At 41.5% G+C, this 19,744-nt stretch overlaps 1 protein-coding gene across 1 annotated transcript in view; it reads right to left on the bottom strand.

Annotated features, from left to right (window-relative positions):
- Positions 1-19,378, bottom strand: part of TMEM255B (transmembrane protein 255B) — a 67,502-nt gene extending 48,124 nt beyond the window's left edge. The window contains exons 1-3 of the mRNA XM_054388660.1: positions 19,318-19,378; positions 11,690-11,832; positions 7,334-7,396 (exon numbers count right to left, since the gene is read on the bottom strand). Of these exons, the coding sequence (XP_054244635.1) occupies positions 7,334-7,396; positions 11,690-11,832; positions 19,318-19,378 (267 nt within the window). The remainder of the gene's footprint in view (positions 1-7,333; positions 7,397-11,689; positions 11,833-19,317) is intronic.
- Positions 19,379-19,744: the final 366 nt, after the last annotated feature.

The following is a 19,744-nucleotide window of genomic DNA, read 5'->3' as shown; positions in this document are numbered from 1 at the left end:
TTTATTACAAATAGGAAATCTTCACTTTAAATGCATAGGGTCAAAGAACTGTATCAAACAAAATCCAAAATATTTTACTAAATCCTTCATTCATGGAATATATAATAAGAGCAAAAGGTCTCTCATAGTATTATACTAGTTAAAATGAATTATATTTTAAAACGTCTACTATTTACATTTTTATAACCCATGAAACTTTCTTTTCATTTCACTTGTCTCCACTTTGGATGGTGCTTTCACACCCACATACAGTTGTCCTCTTCAGATAAAATAACTGAGCTTTCAAGATACCTTCAGTTATTCATATGACTTCAACCCATGACTTTGCTGAGTATTCTCTTGCGCTATAAGCAATAACACCAATTTTCCAGACCTACAAAAGGAGTCCAGAAAATATGTACATAGGCTGCTCTGCTCTAAATTCAGAATTGTGTGGAGTTATAGTGTGATATCTCTTGCAATCAAACTCAACATTATAAAAGATAAATACACGTGTCACTTAGTATGGGATTCTTCATGCCACCCTTTACTGTCTAAAACCCCAGAATCTAGTCTAAATCATCCTTCAAGGCTCCTTTGAGAACCTAAGGAGAGAATGAGATGCCTCCAAAGGGCAACTCATTGCAGAGGTCTAAGAACTGGGCATAAGAGAGCAGGAAGATGCTCTCAAAGAATAAGCTGTTTGATCTTACCAGCTAATAAGATGCTGTTATATTTCGAAAAGAATGCAGATACCTAAAGAAGACCCATGCTCAAGTTCATGCAAGTGTCAGCTTATACTGATTACCTTCATTGAAATCTCCTTGTCTGTTTCTGAATTGCATAGTTAAATCACAACACAAAATCTAACACATTTATGACTGAACGGGTAATAGTAATTCTTTTCAGTTTTAATCATTTTTAAGGTGCTAAACAAGACAAGGGTGATTGCTAATTTGTCCCATTGTTACATTTTTTTACATCAGCATTAATCATCTGCACTTCCCCTGCACTCTGCTAACAACTTCTATGTATTTGTGCAGGAACATCAAAAACAATTTCAGGAGATCTACAGGATTTCAATGCTTTATCTCTTTACATAAACAAGCTGTTTTAATTAGCTTAATATGTAATACGGAATCTATCAGCAATTAGCATCTTGGATCAAAACCTGCACTAAAGCCAGTTTCTTCCAGGATGCTTGATTTGCATGAAGAACTAGAATGTAGATGAAGCACAGTATGTTTGAAAAGAGCAGAGCAAGTACACACATCAGGTATCTCTTGTTTTGTTTTGTTTTGTGTTTTTTTGTTGTTAGTGTTGTGGTGGTGGTGGTGTTTGTTGTGGGTTTTTTTTTTTTTGGTGTACATGTTAATAATCATCAGCTTTATACAAAACGGTCAGTGAGCATTGCCTGATGAGCATAATCCATTTACAAGGTATATAGGTTTTGAAAAGTAAAAGATGTTTGGTTCTTCTGAATGCTGGCTCAGATATGTGACTTCTTTTAAAAAAGCTTTCCTTCTGAAACAGATGCAGAGTCTAGTGGTGAAAAAATAATCAGAGACAATATTGAAATACTGCCTCACATGCATCTCATTGCAGAGTAGAAACAGATGTATTGTCAGGGAAGTCTATAAACTAAAAACAGAAGAGAAAATTATTACTTTGTTTCTCCAACTTCTGCACTTAATTTGAAATCTAATTAATGTTGACAGAGATTGGGAAGCAAGCATATTGAGACATGCAAAATTATCATCCTTTAACAAAGGATGATAATTCCAAAGAAATAGTTTTGCCTTTTCTGTTTGTGTGCAGAACCCCATGTTTTAACCCCCCTTATGTTTTCAAATTCCACTTTTGTCAAAAGCAATGTCTCCTCAGATAAAATCACCCCAACCATCTCTCTGAACAAGTCAAGGACCAGGCTGAGACAATTCAGAATTAGATTATAACTATGTTCTAGACATGTCAGCAAGTAAAATAACTGTGTTAGCATGAAGGAAAAAAAACCAAGCAAGATTCACATCTCAGACCTGCTGCAGACAACTGTCTTCATGTAGTAGCGAGGTTTGCACTAACTCACACCTCCTGAAGGGTCACCCCTGCTTCTCTGAACCCTCTCTGTCCTCTGTGTCCTTTACACTCCTTCCCACCCCACTCCTGCGTTTTCTGCAGCTGGGCTGCTGTCAGGGTGACTCCCACAACCCTGCTGACAGCTCTTGCAGGAATCATAGGAATATTGCAAATGTTCAAACCCCACAGTTATGGTGCCCTTACATCTCCCAGTCACTCCTGTAGGCAATACATTTTCAGCGTGCTCATTTTCAGCCTTGTGAACGGTATGGCTTGATGAGACTGGCATTGGAAGGATGTGTGAGTGGAAACTGAGCCAATGCTTGGTCTATTCATCAGGTTAGCTAAAGCTACACGTATGGTGTCTTATCAACATTGCACATTTAGAGCGTGTTTCGTTTCTGGGTGCTAGCTCATATCACCTCCACATTTATATGAGAAGAAACCTTTCATAACACTCCCTCAGCACTACTTACTGCTCCCAGCCATGAACCCCTTTGGCATCCAGTCTTCCCCACCTCTGTATGCAACTTCAGCATCTTGTTTTCTACTTGGAAATACTTTGTACTGTAAGGTGAGGAGACTACGAGCAAGGACACTTTATGTCTTACAAGCAAATGCATTTGATTTGAGCAGTATCATGTTTTCCATCCCTCCAGCTGGACTAAGTGTGCTTCTGGAATGAAACAACAGTTATATGCTGTTCTTTGATCCGACCTGCTTCACAGGGAGCAGGGGAGGCAAAAAGGGAGAGCAATACATTATTCTTCCATTTCTACTGTTTGCTAGTTAGAAACATCCTAAATCAGAGCAAATCTTTAGTAAAAGGGGAATTTTGTTTTGCCGGTGCCAAGTTCTGCATAGCAGAGCCAAGCACAAATGTTAAGAGCTGAGGTACAATCATGCTAGTCACTGATGCAGAGCCTGCTTCTGAAAGCAGCAGTTCCTTTGAATTAGGGGTTATACCTTGGTCAGCACATCAAACTCCCACTGCAAGCCCTGGGATGCCAAGAACGAGGTTATTAATGTTGTATTTTAAGAACAAACCATTGTCTGTCCTGCTGAACTGCTTTTGTTCTTTCTCAAACCCCATGCTCACATTTATTGAGTGCTGGAGTTTTGCTGTACTAGTTCTGCTGATCATTACATATTTCATATTGCACTTTGTATTTCATCAACCATGAATAAATCTGGACTTAGAGAGGATAGGTAACAAGGAAACAGAACTTCAAGACAAAAAGAAGATTTAGAGATAAAAAGTCAATTAAATATAGATTTTTTTTTCTACCATAATTGAATCTACATTCCTTTTCAATTAAAAAAATTAAAAAGAAGTATTGAGCCATTATGAGGGGCAGACAATTGTCAGACCTACACTGGGTTAAACTCAAATTATACTGTAGTAACTGCTCAAAGAAAGTTTAGTTAAAAAAGAAGCAACTGAATAGACAATTTCTTTTCTTTCTCACCTCCTTTTGCCTTGATGAAACGCACAGAACTTTTAGTTACAGAAATATGACATTTCTGTACTTATATAAGTCTTTACAATCTTATTGATGGCTGCTAATTTGTTAAAGTTGCCCTAAGCCCTTTCAATCAGATACAGTCAGCTCCTTTGTGTAATGGATGAAAACAAGCATCTCAGACAGTGTTAAAAGGTTTAGCCCACTGTGTATGGTACTCAAGGCAAGAAACATAATTAAACCTTCTAGCTATTTTCTTAGTCTGTTCCCCAGAAACCAAATCTTTCAACAGACACATCATCACTAAGTGTTATTAGCAGAAAGCAGTTGTCCTTGTTCTGTGCGGGAAATAGAAACTGGCACTATCAAACATACTGGACACTTAATCTATCATAACCATTGTCAAGTACATAAGGGGCAGCTATCATGAGCAAGGAGACTCCCTTTTTACAAAGAGTGGCATTGAGTGCACCCTCAGCAGGTTTGCTGATGACACCAAGCTGTGTGGTGCAGCTGGAGGGAAGGGATGGCATCCAGAGGGACCTTGACAGGCTGGAGAGGTGGGCACAAGCCAACCTCATGAGCTTCAACAAGACCAAGTGCAAGGTCCTGCATCTGGTCAAGGCAATCCCAAGCACAAATACAGGCTGGGCAGTGAGTGGCTGAAAAGCAGCCCTGAGGAGAGGGACTTGGGGGTGCTGGTGGACGAGAAGCTCAACATGAGCTGTCAGTGTCCACTTGCAGCCCAGAAAGCCAACCAGATCCTGGGCTGCATCAAGAGAAGTGTGGCCAGTAGGTCAAGGGAGGTGATTCTCCCCCTCTACTCAGCTCTGGTGAGACCCCACCTGGAGTACTGCATCCAGTTCTGGAGCCCCTATTACAAGAGGGATATGGACATGTTGGAATGTGTCCAGAGGAGGGTCATGAGGATGATCAGAAGGCTGGAGCACCTCTCCTATGAGGAGAGACTGAAAGAGTTGGGGCTGTTCAGTCTGGAGAAGAGAAGGCTCTGAGGTGACCTTATTGTGGCCTTTCAATATCTGAAGGGGGCCTACAAGAAAGCTGGGGAGGGACTTGTTAGGATATCAGGGAGTGACAGGACTAGGGGGAATTGAATAAAGCTGGAAATGGGGAAATTCAGGCTGGATGTGAGGAAGAAGTTTTTCACCATGAGAGTGGTGAGAGCCTGGAATGGGTTGTCCAGGGAGCTGGTTGAGGCCCCATCCCTGGAGGTGTTTAAGGCCAGGCTGGATGAGGCTCTGGCCAGCCTGATCTAGTGTGAGGTGTCCCTGCCCATGGCAGGGGGGTTGAAATTGAATGATCCTTGTGGTCCCTTCCAACCCTGACTGATTCTATGATTCTAAATGGTAAAGACAAGGGGTAATGGGTACAAGTTGCTACTGGGGAGATTCAGACTGGATGCCAGAAAATAATTTTCACCCTTCAAACTATTAGACATTGGAATAAACTCGCAAAGGGAGGTGATGGATTCCCCCACATTAGACAGTTTCAAGGCCCAGCTTGACTGGCTACTGGGCCATCTCATTTAAACTACATTTACATCCTGAAGGGTTGGACTAGATGATCCTTGAGGTCCTTTCCAACCTGGTATTCTATGAAACTATGAATCTATCTTGTGTAAATGACACAACACATTGAGCAGTATTATGTGGTTTAACCACTGCCTACCCACCTTGCACCTTTTTCAGACATTTTACTTTCTCATAAAGACAGAAGTGAAAGAAGGCTAAGAGGCAGATTAGAGGAAAATTGAAAGATAAAGCAAGCCTAAAATGTTATGCCTGTTAGTAAAGCAGCATGAATGCTGCGGGAGACAAAGCTATTTTTATCTGCCCACCACTGAGTCTGCAACTTAGAACCTGCTGTTCATCCTTGTCTCTAATGTGGAAATCATGGGTAATAGTTCTTTAAAAGAATCTGTTTTCTTAGTAGTAAAATTAACAAGGCCTAGCCTACTGTAGGTTTTTGTCTTACAGGTCATGTCCCATTCGGATTCTGTAGTGTTAAATAAGAGGTGAGTTGACATTGCGGCCTTGACCACCATGGGGGAATGAATTTATTATTCTCTCCTCTACCCACCTGTGAATTTTCATGAAATTTGAAGGAACTGCACAGCTTTTAATTCTCTACCTCCCTACTGAATTCACCTGAAACTGAATGGGGAACATAGGAAGACCCAGACAAACATCACGGCTTTATAAATCTTGTTCCTCTGGGAAACCCAGCTAGAAACAAGAGTTACACACAGGAGAATACTTGCAAATACCTCACTGAAACTAAAAGGCAGTGCACAAAAAAAAGTGATATTATGAAAGAAGTTCACCTACAAATGGTGAGACCAAGACAGCATTTATAAAGAAGTGCAGTAGTTTTAGGCTATGCCTTTAAAATTTTTTCACAGATCTTGAGCAGAAAGTAGTAAAACGCAAATAAATCACTATTGGGTGTAAAAAATAAAATAATGATAATTCTAAACAATCCCAGTGGAAAGATAAAGGACTTAAACTAGTGGTACCAAAACAATTTCTCTCTCTTCTCGCTTCCTCATGCAGGGAGATACTAACTTGCTTCTGCTTGACCTTGGCTGCATCGCTTTTGTTGTGACTGGTATTAACTTCTCTGCTCTGTCTCCTGTCCCTTTTGTACAGGTGGGCAAGGGGAGGTAGGTGGAGAGAAGCTCTTGCAGCTCCCCTGGTCTTTGGCCAGGGGGGTCTTTGTGCTGTTTATTAATTGTAAATAGCTGTAAATATTGTATGTTTGTACATATCTATTGCATTTCATTGTAGATTGTAGTTTCGCTTGTAAATACAGCTTCCATTTGCTTCCAACTGAGCTGGTCTGGCAAATTTAATGTTGGGGGGTAAATTTTCAACCCACCACAAGAAGAAAACAGGAAATCACAACAGACTACTTGTTAGTAAAGTAGTTACTCATTAGTAAAAAAGCAAAGTAAATCCACCATTTCCTCCTCTGAGCTTAATATCACTCCTGATTTATACCAGTGAAGGCTATGCATTATGAAGCTAATCACATTTTGTGATACTTGGCTATAACTAATCTACCATAAAGTGCACACTGGACACGCTGTTACTGTTATTTTTGCCAAGAGCAAGGAAAGTTGTAAGACCTTCCAAAATCCAATCCTGCACACCTTCCTTTACTAGGATGCCCCAAGGACTTTCTATGACTTCTTCACATAAATAAAAGCAAGGGGTTTGCAAAGCCAAGCTAAATCTAAAAATCAAACCACGTGGTGTTGTCAGATCCTGTCTGATCTAGCCAGGGAATCTTCATAGCAAGAGCTCTGGGGTTTTTTCTTCTTTAACACATACAGTTTCAGGAAAATGTTCCTGACTTAAACTTCTCATACAGGATAAGATCACCTCTTATGGGTGAGCTGATTGCTGTGGCTTGTTGCTGCCCAAACTGGCATGAGCCATGCATTTTCTATCTCTCCCCATCCACCCAGCTACATGGTCCTGGCAAGCTCTGGCACTCATCTGATCCTACCCTGGGTCGATTCGACTCACTAAACCAACAGAAAGTAATTCAGTGTAAAAAACAAAACAGCAGGACTCTTTCTATCAGAAATTAAATCATCCCTTACCTTGAACAGATGGAGTCATTGTCTAATTCATGCTTCTCCAACAACTCTCTCAGAAATGCTGAAACAAATGACTAACATTTTGAGGCAGATGCTACAGTTTTAAGTCAATTTCAAGTCCCTGCTTTTCATGGTTTTACAACATTCTGATACAAAACCAACGAAAACAAAAAGAGCTGTTACTTCTTACCATTTGTCTTCTGTTCTCTACCAGGTGGATGCCAACAATCCCTAGGAAAGATCCAAAGCCAAGCTAAGGTAAAGAACAAAACCAACAGAAAAGCATGAGGTCAGCTCATTTGGTCAACATACCAATGCATTACAACCACATCTGAGCTAATGTGTCATACAGATGTGCTAACTGGGGTGGATCAGAGAAAAGGGCAGAAGTTACTGCTGGACGTAAATCATATAATGCAATGGGGAATGATCAGAACTGCAGCTCTTCAGAGCAGCATTTGTCATGTAGCAAACAGAAGTCTGTATAGACACACACTTCTACAACCTGACTGTTACCATAGTCACTTATAGTTTTACAAACTATAAAGCAAAAATAAAGCAGGACAAAAGAAAACTCATGTTTAGGCCATATATCTTTACTGAAAGTTGCAAAGCTGTCGGCAACCATAGACATTTTTCCTGAAAAAATAGATGTGTGACCCAAGTTTAAATCCTTACAGTTGCATTTGTTTGATTTTAATGACTAAACAGTACATCCCAGGGGGAAAAAAAAAAAAAATCAATCTTTGCTAAAATGCCAAAAGGACCAGTGCAGTTACTTTCAACATGGAACAGCTGAAATACCAACAATCACAGGAGAGAGAGGAGGAAGGGATGATGGAGTAAGTTGGCATTACTGTTCCTATCAGTGCTGGTGTTGAACAGTCTGGCAGGAAAAGCCTCCTACTTAAGAGGGGCTCATAAAGGCTTGGAGATGTTGAAAATCCTTGGATCTGTGGTTACCATGAGGTAAAGTGTCAACAACTGAGACTAGCCTTTCATTAGACCTTCCTGGGGTCATGACCAGCACTGTATTCACATAGGCTTGGAGAAAAGAGGCCTCCTTGGTGCCCCATACCTCAAATGTAGCCATAGATTCAGAAGCAGCTACAGCAGGACTTCGTGTCAACAGACTCTTTCCATAGCACTCCCTTCTAGCCTTGCCTGGTTGCCCACTGCCTTGTGGTCACCTCAGTCTCAATTCCCTGTCACTTCTATGATCCTTGCTCCCTGCTTCACTAGGGCTATTCCTGCCCAGACACACCCCCAGTCACACCCTATGGATGGGACATGATGTTCCTGCTAAGGAATCTAAGCCCCTTTCTGGGATGAAGTCTCTGAAACTGGTTCAGAGCTTCTCCTTCAAGCACAAGTTTTTAAGGACTATGCATCCCAGCCAAGGACTTTTGCAGTGCCTGTGAACTCCTTGCTGTTATGCACAGCTGCTCACAGAAGAAAGTCAATCTCCTGCAAGCACTTCACTCACTCAGTATCATACCACTCCCTCTCCCCTTCCTCCCCGCCCCTGCAAGTGTGCAAGAGCATCCATGCTGACAGCTGAATAGGAGACAGACTTGGAAGCATGAGCAAGGACACTCTGTTCAGAGGACAGCAACTTTGTGAATTAAGATAACTACATCAAAATGACACCTGGTTCCAAGCCCCATTTTTCATCCCAATGGGAACAAACCATAAAGTACCATTAACGGCTGACACAGGGGACACAGAGTGGAATAATATTATCCACGTGAAGAAAAAGAAAAAAAGAGAGAGAGAGCAAATACAGAACTGCAGCAATTAAATCAGAAGGAGCAGAACCATTTATAGGGATCATGATGTAAGGCACTGCATCATTGATATTGGTTTAGGGTTGTATGCATTGGGATTTTTTGTTTGCTTGTTTGTTTCAGTTTTTTTCTGTTTAGACAACAAGCTATTTAGGTTGGGAACTCTGGGAGTCCAGGTCAGTATGATGACTGGAACAACCGAACCCTGTAGACTCCTGTTTGAAAGATTATAAAAATAGCAAAAGAAAATAATACAAGCAGTAGTCATAGAGGAGTGACATTAATTAAGTACAAACAATATTTATAACGAAGTGAGGTTGAAGATGTTCCAACTCTGGATTTGCAGCCTGTTCCACAAAGACAGCCATAAACCCAAACTGATGATCAAGCAGTAATCTACTGAATGCAGACAGCTTTCAAAGTGGAACGTTATGCCAATTCATCCACATACAGAAATATTTTATGTTAAATTACTTCGAATGTATAAAGACAGATAATGCCTACCACTATAAGATATCTTTAGAAAAAAAGATAACAGAGAAATCAAGACACTTAACTCTTGTTGAGGCCAATGGGAACTAAGCAGAAACCCAAATCATGTTATGGATCTGGCCCCGAAACCCTGTTCTGCAGATGTTTCTAGACTCACGTAAATCTATGCAAGTGCATAGTCCTATTCACATGTGTAGGATTTGTGAGACAGGGACTAATCTTCTTGGTTTTTAAGACAAAAAAATCCCTCACCGAAGACCAGTGAAGGTTTAGACCTCACCTACTATTTTACTACTGAGTTCTATGAGAATTAGACCTGATTTTTCACTGTAATTAATGTTGTCTGTCTTCAATATCTTTCTTTCCTTTTGAGTCCAACAGTTAAGTAGGTAGTGCTGAAGCTACTCCCCTAGCTTCAGGTCTCTAAAATTGTTTGGGATCGGTGCTATGTTGGTTTTCTAAGCTCCCTCTACTGTCAACAGAGAGGAGAAGCACCTTTTGAGGGTCATTCCACTCATTCTGAAAGGGTGGTTGATTTTGCTCCAAGGTGGAGGAGATACCATCCAATAGTCTACTTCCTAGTGCTGCACCGGAGGCAGTAACTTGTGGTAATGATGTAGGAACACAGAACTGCTGTCATACACCTCTGGCTAGGCTTCTAGCATGATATTCAAGGTTTGTGTAGCATCTTTAACTGATGCTAAATGTTTGGGATATTTAGTGTCCTAGTGATGATGACACTGACAATTAGTCATCACTCAGTTACTTCAATAATCCATTGCATGTAAAAAAGAATTCTGAATTTTATGAAAATTATTTAGTTCCAACAACCTCTTCAGGGGTGAGATTATTAATTTGTTTTGTTTTTAAAGTGTTCTGATAAAATCTAGTTATTCTCTCTGGTTATCAGTGATTCCAATATTTTTTTTCTTAACCTATTTCAGTAAATTATATTTTTTCAGATGAATGAATACACCTTGTGTTACTCCTAATAGAAATCAAATGCTGAAATAACCTGTTTTGTGCACATGGGTTTATTACTTATTACATTTAAAGACAACAGTTTCAAAATGAAACTTCTTTCTGGGGAATGAATGCAGATAATATAAGTAAATATAAACACATATAAGTAAATATAAACACATATAAGTAAAAGATTTAGTTCAAATTACAGAAGAAGAGACCTTTATCAGTATTAATCTATCTATTTTAGCTTAATGAAAGGAAAACTCATTCCTTTAAATTTTTGTTCTTGGAACTACTTTTTGTTCTATTTTTGAAATGCCATTCCTTTTAGATCATTATTCCAAAATTATCTTTCTGAAAGACCTGTTCTCAGTATGACACTAAGATGTAAGAGGACTTGCTTAGAGGAACAGTTCTGACTCACAAATTATTAATGGCAATGTAAAATGTATGCACAGCATTAAAAGATATATATCCCTCTTCTCTGGACATTTCATCTCATAGAGCACAAGAACCTTACATTTTGGAGGCAGTGGAGTCACATACCTAAGCAGATGCCCAACTTTAAGTAAACAAGTTTCTTTCTTCACTTTGCACCCTCTGCAAAGCTGGCTGAAGAAGACCAAATGAGGCAGGTGGGCCTTTCTCTAGTTGCTGCCCATAGTCCTCATTTTTGAAACTCAGCACAAGTATCTCAATTTTTTTTTTTTCCTGCAGGGGTTTCCATCCTTTTGAACATGACTAATCTCTTCTGAGATCAGAAAGGACCATGGGGGTTGAAGTGGCAAGGGCCTGGCAGGGACACCCCTTCAACAGAAGCCACAGAGGCACCATGGGGCGAAGCAGATGCAATTCGAACCTTGTGCCAGTGCAGGCATACATTTAAGTAGTCTGTTCCCAAAGCAAAAACAACACTAAGGATTTCAGAAGAGGATCTTATATACCTCTTAAAGGTCATTAAAATATATCCTATGCCTACTGTCCAATCACCTATGTGCCCACATTTAATAGAGATCAGTGGGAAGTCAAGCACAGGTTCTCACATTGGCCCCCGAGCCCAGCACAGTGATGTGCAGTGCAAACTTGATCCCTTTCTGACCCTTACAGCACTTCAGAAAAACAGTTTACCCTTCTACCTTATCAAATGCTAGAACTAGATCAAAACAAAAGAGCATCTCTCTCCTGTGAAATACAACAGGACTATTTTGGAGGTTTTTTAAGTTAATCAGAGCTTTCTTTATCCAGCTGATAATAATTTATCCGGATGCCCCTCACAGTCTAAAATACGTTTATTTACTTACAACGATGCCTGGGTAGTAGCCTCCCACGGTTATGTTTTCTGTTCTTGTGGTAGCTGCCAGACCTATGGTCAGTATAAAACCAGACACCACAAGCAGAGAGACTGTGAACCAAAGTGAAGTCTTCTTCCTCTTTGCAAATTGTCCTGTAGAGAGTGTGAAGGAAAAATTTTAAAAAAAGCTTTTCGCTGCAATCATGGCAGAACAAATACAAAATTACAGGAGATTTTCTTTTGTTGATCTTTTCTGTTGTTAACCTACTGTTGTCCTTCCACGAAGGAAAACTGCTGGCAAACAACAAAAGGAATTAAAAACCACAGAGTTAGCTAGACCTCAGCATAGCTTAATGCACACACATTGGGAACATGCATGCGAACAGTTTTTATTAAGCCAAGGTGAAAGTCAGTAACAATGATAATCACACTTTGTCTTCTGTAATGTTTATAATTAAGTGTTGCTCACATCCATAAGTCAGATTCTGCTGGTCTTAAACACTTACCTATGTGAAGTGCCATTTCGACTCTGCCCAGGCAGAACATAAAAAAAAATTATTTCAAACAAGATTAGCAGAAGCTCTGCATACTATCATGAAAATTAATGTGCTCTTCATGTTTACTAGGGTAAGCAAACCATTCTGTATCTCTGAAGCACACCTGTAGTATAGATCAGGTAATGACATATGGGCCTACCTTTTCAAACAGTAGCTTCTCAGTGAAATACTTTCAGTCTTACTGGGATTTGGATTCAGATGCCCGAAAGTAAAAACCAGCAAACAGCAGGCTCATCTACTGCTTTCAGCCATCTTCAAGCCACTTAACCTTGTTATTGTGGCGGCACACCTAAGCTGCAACCACAGGTTACTAACTAATTTGCTTTCAATACTGACCCTAACTAACAAAAGGCACTCAAACTGATCAAACTGTGGCCCCCACTTCAGGTAGTTTTGCTTTGATAGGCAAGGCAACAGTGTGCAGGATCATCCCTGGAGCACTGGGCCAAATGCTACCCCAGGCTGCAACTGGGCAGCACAGAGCTCCAGCATGAGCACAATGTGTCCACAGTGCAGGGCCAATGCTTTTCCCCTTTGCTGCCTCACAAAGCTGCCTGTGCGCTCAGCTTCAGGATGCGGCAGAGGCTGAGGTGTTGAACTGAATTCCAGAGGCAGCAACCCTGGTCAGGGAGGAGTAGGGAAGAGAAGACAGCCTTGTACAGATCAGAGCCTGAGCCTGCTGCTGTAAGCAAAACCAGGGGAAACACAGGAAAGTCAAGAAGAGAGCAGAAGCCATTTGCAATGAGTCACTTGAGTAACATGGCCAGTTTCAAGTCAGGGTAACTCTTAAATGCTTACAGTTTAAAAAACAGATTAGTTGAGTGATATTTGCAAACCAAGTCAAATAATGTCAATGAATAAATAAATGCACTATTACAAAGATCTGTGCACTTGCTGTCCATTTCTCCAGTAGGACAGCCAGCCAAAATGAATCCATACTCCTTTTTTTGTATGGAATGTAAGTAACTTTACTGAAACAATTATCATCTATTGAGCTTACACAAGTCTCTAATACCTGCCTGTACAAAGTCTTCCAACTAAAGATCAAGAAGTCATTCACACAGCTCTCCAGACATCTCCCCTCCAAACTGTGCCATAGCTGTCTGCCTCTGACAATCCCCTGTTAATCCATGGAGGGTCATAGGGGACATGAAAATGGAGAGGGTCTTCATCATCATCATCAACCAGTTCTTTGCCAAGAGTATGGGGTTAAAGGCAGTTCTTTCAATGAAGCCAGTCCACACGGCCAAGAGGGGGAAGCAAACTTCAGACTTGCAACTCGGCAAATCAGTTACCCTTCCCATAAACTAAAATGATTCATTGAATAAATCTACCAGATTTTAAATAACACCTGATGTCCTTGCAGCAAGTTAGCATCTTTGAAAAGTCATGGAGATCAAGAAATCCTGAATAAATGAAGAAAGGCAAATACTCCACCTATCTTTTAAAAGGACCAAAAATGATGATTCAGAGAATTACAGGCAAGTCAAGCTCATGTAGGTTCTTGGGAGACTGGAACCAAAAATATGGAGCAAATCCGCTTGTAAGACATTTCTGAGCACACAAGGAAAAGGTGGTTGACAACAGTCAGTATAGATTTACCAGAATCAAATCAGGTCTGACCAATCCAGCTGCCTGCTATGTCAAAATAACTGTACTTGTGGAGCAGTCTTGTACCTTAAATCTAGCAAGGTTTCTAACACAGCACCCCACAATGTTCTCATAACTGAGCTGAGATGTCATGGCCTGGATGGCTGAAAAAGCAGATGGTTAAAAAACTTAGCTGGATTATTTGGTTCAGAGGGAGTGGTTAATGGCTTGTACTCTGGATGGAGGATAGTAATGAGTACCATGGGAGTCTGTCTTGAGATCAGTGCCATTTAACGTTATTCATCGATGACTTGGAGAAAGCAGTAGCATGCCTGCTTATGAACCTGGCAGATGACACAAAACTGGGAGCTTAGTCAATAGCCTGGAGAGCAGGGTTGCCATTCAAAGGGATCTAGGCAGGCTGGAAAAATGGGCCAGCAGAAACCTTACAGAATCCCACAGGCAGATGCAAAGTCCTGAGCAAAGAAAGCTGCAATGCCTTGCAATGATACAGGTGAGGTACTGCCAGGGTGGGGGACAGATCTGCTGAAAAACACCTGGAGGTGTTGACAGACAATTAGCTGTACATGAACCAGGAGCACGCCCTGGCAATAGCAACCTGTGCTGTATTAGCTGGAGCATCAGAGGAGTAACGACACCACTTTATTCAGTGTTTTTTAGGCCATGTATAGTGTCACACCTAGCTTTGGGGCTTTAGTATGGGAAATACATCAGTTAATCACAGTGAATTCAACAGAGGATCCCAAAGAAGGTCAGAGGCTGGCACACTCACTGTATCACAAGAGGCTGAGGGAACAGGGCTTGCTCAGCCTGGAGATGAGGTGGCTTTTGGCAGGGCTAAGAGCAGTCTTTCAGCCTGTGCAGTGGTTGTCAAGAGGACAGTCTTGGGCTTTTCAGAGCAATGCACAGTAGGAGGACAAAAGACAGTGGACATAAACTGAAATACAAGAAGTGTTTCAGACTGGGTATAAGAATTAAAAACAAACAAAACAACATTAGGACAATCAGGCATTGAAACAGGTTGCCCAAAGAGGTCGTGCTGTCCCCATCCATCAAGATTTTCAAGATTCAACTAGAAAAAGCCCTGAGCAACTTGGTCTGATCTCACAGGTGACCCTGCTTTGAGTAGATTGGACTAGCAACTTCCTGAAGAACCTTCCCATCTGAATTATTCTATGATTCTATGGTTCTATGACAAGACAACTAGACTAAAGGTGGCTTGGGTATGTGTGCTCATATCCACTCTTATGAAACTGCAGTTGTAACATAGACATACCCTAAAAAAGGGACAGATGAACACAGACTTTCTGAAAGCAAATGGGACAGATGCTTCCCAGGCCAGTGTTTCTAAAGGCATTCGGAGTTTTCAGAAAAGTGACTGAGAAGCCACATTTTGCTCAAGTAACACCTGCACTGGCAAAGGTTAATTAGATCATATGGAGATTAACTAAGAGTCAGACCTGTCCTCCAAGCCTTTGGTTATCGATAATGACATGCAAAAAAAGATTACATGAATTTGATTTTCCAGACAGAGTTTGCTGGAAAATGTCGTTGGAAAAGTGTGTTTTCATTTGTAATTGGAGTAAATATGATGTGGATTTAGTGAGATAAAACAGAAAATGATATAATTATTTACAGGTAATTTTTTTGACTGAATTACATTCTGGCTTTGAAATTTACATGCAGCAGAAAGCACTTACATATGTGATACCTTTCAATTCTCACATTCATTGATCTTTTACTATCTGCAACTCAAATCAGAGACAAATATCCAACCATATCTTTTTTCTTCATACTCCTGTTCAGAAAATCCTGTAACTATGTGTAATTACATATAAACTCGACCCTTAGGAGAGATGACTTACAGGCAAGAGCATGGAAAGGGCCCTTCTGGAGCAGAGATGAGATACACTCAAGACCTGGTTCTCGAAGACTGCTACATGCTCAGAGAAGATGGGCAGAAATCAGGTCTAAATTATTTTCTGCTCTGACTTTCTCAGTTTCTCTAGTCACATCAATAAAAATGCTTGTTGTACCTATCAAAATGTGTATGAATGCATGACAAAAGTGACCAGGTTTAAGTAATATTTGTAAAGCAGTATAAAAACTTCAGATGAAAAAAGCTACAGCTGCAAAGGATTCCTACTATTAGCTACTTTCTGCTATTTTGGTCACATTGGCTCCCAGGATTTTTCAAGTCTTTGTTTACTGCTGTTTGTAGCAGTCACCATGCAGTGTTTTTGATCTGTTTTAAATGTACATACAAGCCAAAACCCAGCACTAGACTGTTCACTTAGAAGCCCTGCCCACAGCACAGGGAGGGGCCAGCCCTTCTTCTCTGGCACTCTGTGGCAGGGCTTAGACTCTTCAGTCTATATACAAGACATATACAAGAACAGTGGTTAAATTAAGAGCAGAAGAAGTATTGCTGTCAGTATTTCTAGACTGAATTTTCTTCCAGCACCAACATTCCTGTACTGCAGAAGATAGTTAATGACAGCTATCAGATTTCCATTTTTTTAATACTGAAGTGCCTCTCAGAACAATTTTAACATTTATTCCCTTGAACAACGATTCAGTATGAAAGGTACAAACTCTTACTATGGAGCTTACCACAGTCTAGTTATAGTTTCAAATTCTTATCTCTAGCATACCAAAAAGCAAGCCTGTAGAAAGAAATCTTCTTGTCATATCCTTATTAGCATTAGCTTGAGCCTGGGCTCAAAGGGCATGAAAATGTTATTGCCTCCTATTGGCAATATTCTTTGGCAAGTTTGGCCAGTTAAGTAATAACTGAGTTTGGATACTGCGGCAGTGGGCACTACAGCAAAAATTGGGAGATAAATTAGAGAGGTAACGATGCTTCCACAACACTGCCTGGTGCTCTGCCTGGCATAGACTTACATAGTGCATGTAAAGGAGCAGTCCCAGAAACATTCTGCTTTGCTTGCTAAACATCTATCAGGCAAAGTGCCTGCTTGAGCCACTCTGCCTTGCTGCCCCAATGGAAGGAAAGAGAATGCTGTCAGGACAAGAAGGAGAGACATTAGACTGATGCCTCCTTGGGACAGAGAAAGTGCTGTGAGGAGAGGAATTGACATCATACTCCAGAACAGAAAAAATACCTGCTGAAGACCAAGCTCTGCTGGACTCAGCAAAATCTTTTGTCTGTTCATCAGCTGCAGGAAACAAAATTGTATTCACAGTGCTCTGTTCACAATGGCTGGGGGATAAATTCAATTTGGAGGAAGACCATAGAAAATGAATGGGTTTTGGGGAGGGTATAGACCAGATTGCTGGTAGAAAGGAAGGCTGATTTTCAGAGGAAAACAAACTAACAATGAAACATGCCCATGGTATGGAATGTGTTCAAGAGAAAAAAAAAAAAAGAATAAAGTGAAAAAGCATGTCTCAACCTTGCAAAACAAAAGTCTATATTCAGACCTCAGAAGCTCTAGTTTGCTAACTTCATCACTCTTTTTAAAAATCTACCTTCAGACATTGTAAAGTCTGTTAAGAAGTGTGGAATTATTTTTGGCATGGACAGAATGGCTGAAGGGATCCAATTTGCTGGGATTACAATTATGTTTTCTGAATATTAGCAACACACAATTTCATACCTTCCTCTTTGGTCTAGTTAAGGTGATCTAAATACAAACACTTACTTCAAATAATGCCCCAGCTCAACATATATCAGGATCCTAACAGGAGAATAGATACAAGAGGCAAGTTTTGTAGCAGTAAAACCAGTACATTTTTATTACCTAATAAATAGTACCTAAAATTGTGACACATTTCAGAGAGGGGCATTAACTGTAGGTAAAAGATAATTTAATTAGAAATTCACCATAGACAAAGGAGCTTCGTATCAAAGGTATTCACTGCTTTGCAGCTATTGAGCAACAATTAAAGGGAAGATCTTTAGAGCTAGATTAGTAATTTTTAATTACCACATTGCTCACTTCAGTGCCATCTCTCCCTTGGCTACAGTTTTCATTCTGTATTTTCAAAAATGGTTTATGGCAGTGAAATTGAATTAATCTTACATTGCCTCCCAAAATTAAATGTGATGAACTGAGAGATTTAAAAGACATCTTCACACCTGCTGTTGGTGATTACTTTCCTTTTCTGATTAAATGCTTGACTTGTCCAGAGTGCTGAACTAATTAAACCAGATGCAACAGCATTCGTTTCAATCCATAAGATAGCAGCTTTTATCAGATCTGTCTCTTATCTTTATTATTAATTTGTTGAGGCAGAATCCATGAGTGTGTTATATATTCAAGACCATAGGAAATGCTGCTGTGCCCTTTTACGAGTCTAGTAAAAAATAATCAAACCCCGAAAAAACCCAAACCCCAGAAATCCTACTACACAATATAGTATAGCTGTAGTAAGTGACATCATGCAGTATCACTATGTCTTCGTTGCTTTGGCAGCAACTGTTTCACTAATAAATAATTTAATGAGCAGCTAATCACTCGTTTAAGCTAGCATGCAGATCCTTCTTTTTTTCTGCTTTTCACCTGAAAACATTTTTAAGTTACAGCATATCTTCCACTGCTACCTTTTCAACACGAATATCATTTTTCTTCCAAGTTTCAGAAAAATTAAGATCTAATACATTTTAAGCGGCTGTTAAGATCCTTGGATACATAGCAAAGTCTATGTTTATCCTTTCAAACACCACACTATTATTCTTACCAATAAGTTCGGGTTTTGTGTTTGGTTTTTTCTCTTGACTTTAATGAATTTCACTGGAATAGCGAACTATCTTTCGCACATGCTTATTTCTCAGGACGCACGCCGTAAGTACGAGCAGCAAGCCACTACATTAGCACAAGCCGAGAAAGGAGACCCTCTGCCACCCAGTTCGGACGCGAGCTACCCCAAAGCACGTCCGCAGCTGCCGCCGCACGCCCCACCACGGCCACCCGCCTGCCCCACGCCAGCTTCGCACCCCACTCCGACACTTCCACCTGCTCCAGCAACTGGCCATTTCCATCACACAGAAAAAGAAAACTCTTGCATTAATTTCCTATTAGCATCCCGTACAAAGCTATTTGTTCTCATGCTAAACCATCAGCACAGTGATTCATCAAGCGCGGCGGAAACCTCAAAAGAAGAGCTGGCATTTTTAAACACCTCAGTAAAAAAGAGAGCATGACCCACTCCAACAGCCTCGGGCTGAAATTCCCCGGTGCCCGCCACTCTGCGGGACACTGCCCGGGCAGACTCTCCCCCGCTTACTCATTTCCAGCATTACCTAAAGCGCTGAGGCAGCAGCGACTCCCCGGCGGAAGCCCGTCGCTTCCCTCTCGCCTCGCCCGCCCGTCCATGCTACTGGCTGCTGGCTCCCGCACTCCCGCTCAGCCGCCGGGCTCTGTACGGGCCCCCGTAGCTCCCTCCCTGGGGCCCACTCACTCTGCGGGGCAGGAAAGTTGCGGCGGGGCAGTGTGCCGGGGCTCACCTGTGGGGTCCAGCACGGCTAGCGGACCTGACACCGCGGTTGGGGGCGGCGACGCCATCATCGTTCTCCCTGGGCTTCTCTGCTCCGCTCTTCTCCACGCTGCGGCCAGTGCTGACCGCGGGATGCGGGCGGCCCTGCGGGCCCGCCCCGCGGGGGAGCGCAGCGGGGGACGGAGGCGGGGCCCCCGGTGCCGGCGACCGTCTCTTCCTAACGCGGGACCGGTTGCAGTCCCCCGACGGCGACGGTCCCCCTCAGCCCTGCAAGGGGAACGGGACGGCCTTCGGTGCCGCCCCCCATGCCGCCGGGGACGATCGAAGGCATGGTTGGCACCGTGCCTCTGCCCTGTTGCTCTCGCCCACCCCTCTGCTCTGGTCAGGGCTCTGCTTCAGGCTATGCTGGAGGGTCACTTTCAATGGCTCCGTGTGCA

This window comes from Indicator indicator, chromosome 1 (genome assembly GCF_027791375.1).
Source record: "Indicator indicator isolate 239-I01 chromosome 1, UM_Iind_1.1, whole genome shotgun sequence".
Classification (NCBI taxonomy): Eukaryota; Metazoa; Chordata; class Aves; order Piciformes; family Indicatoridae; genus Indicator; species Indicator indicator.
This window is presented reverse-complemented; position numbering and strand designations above follow the sequence as displayed.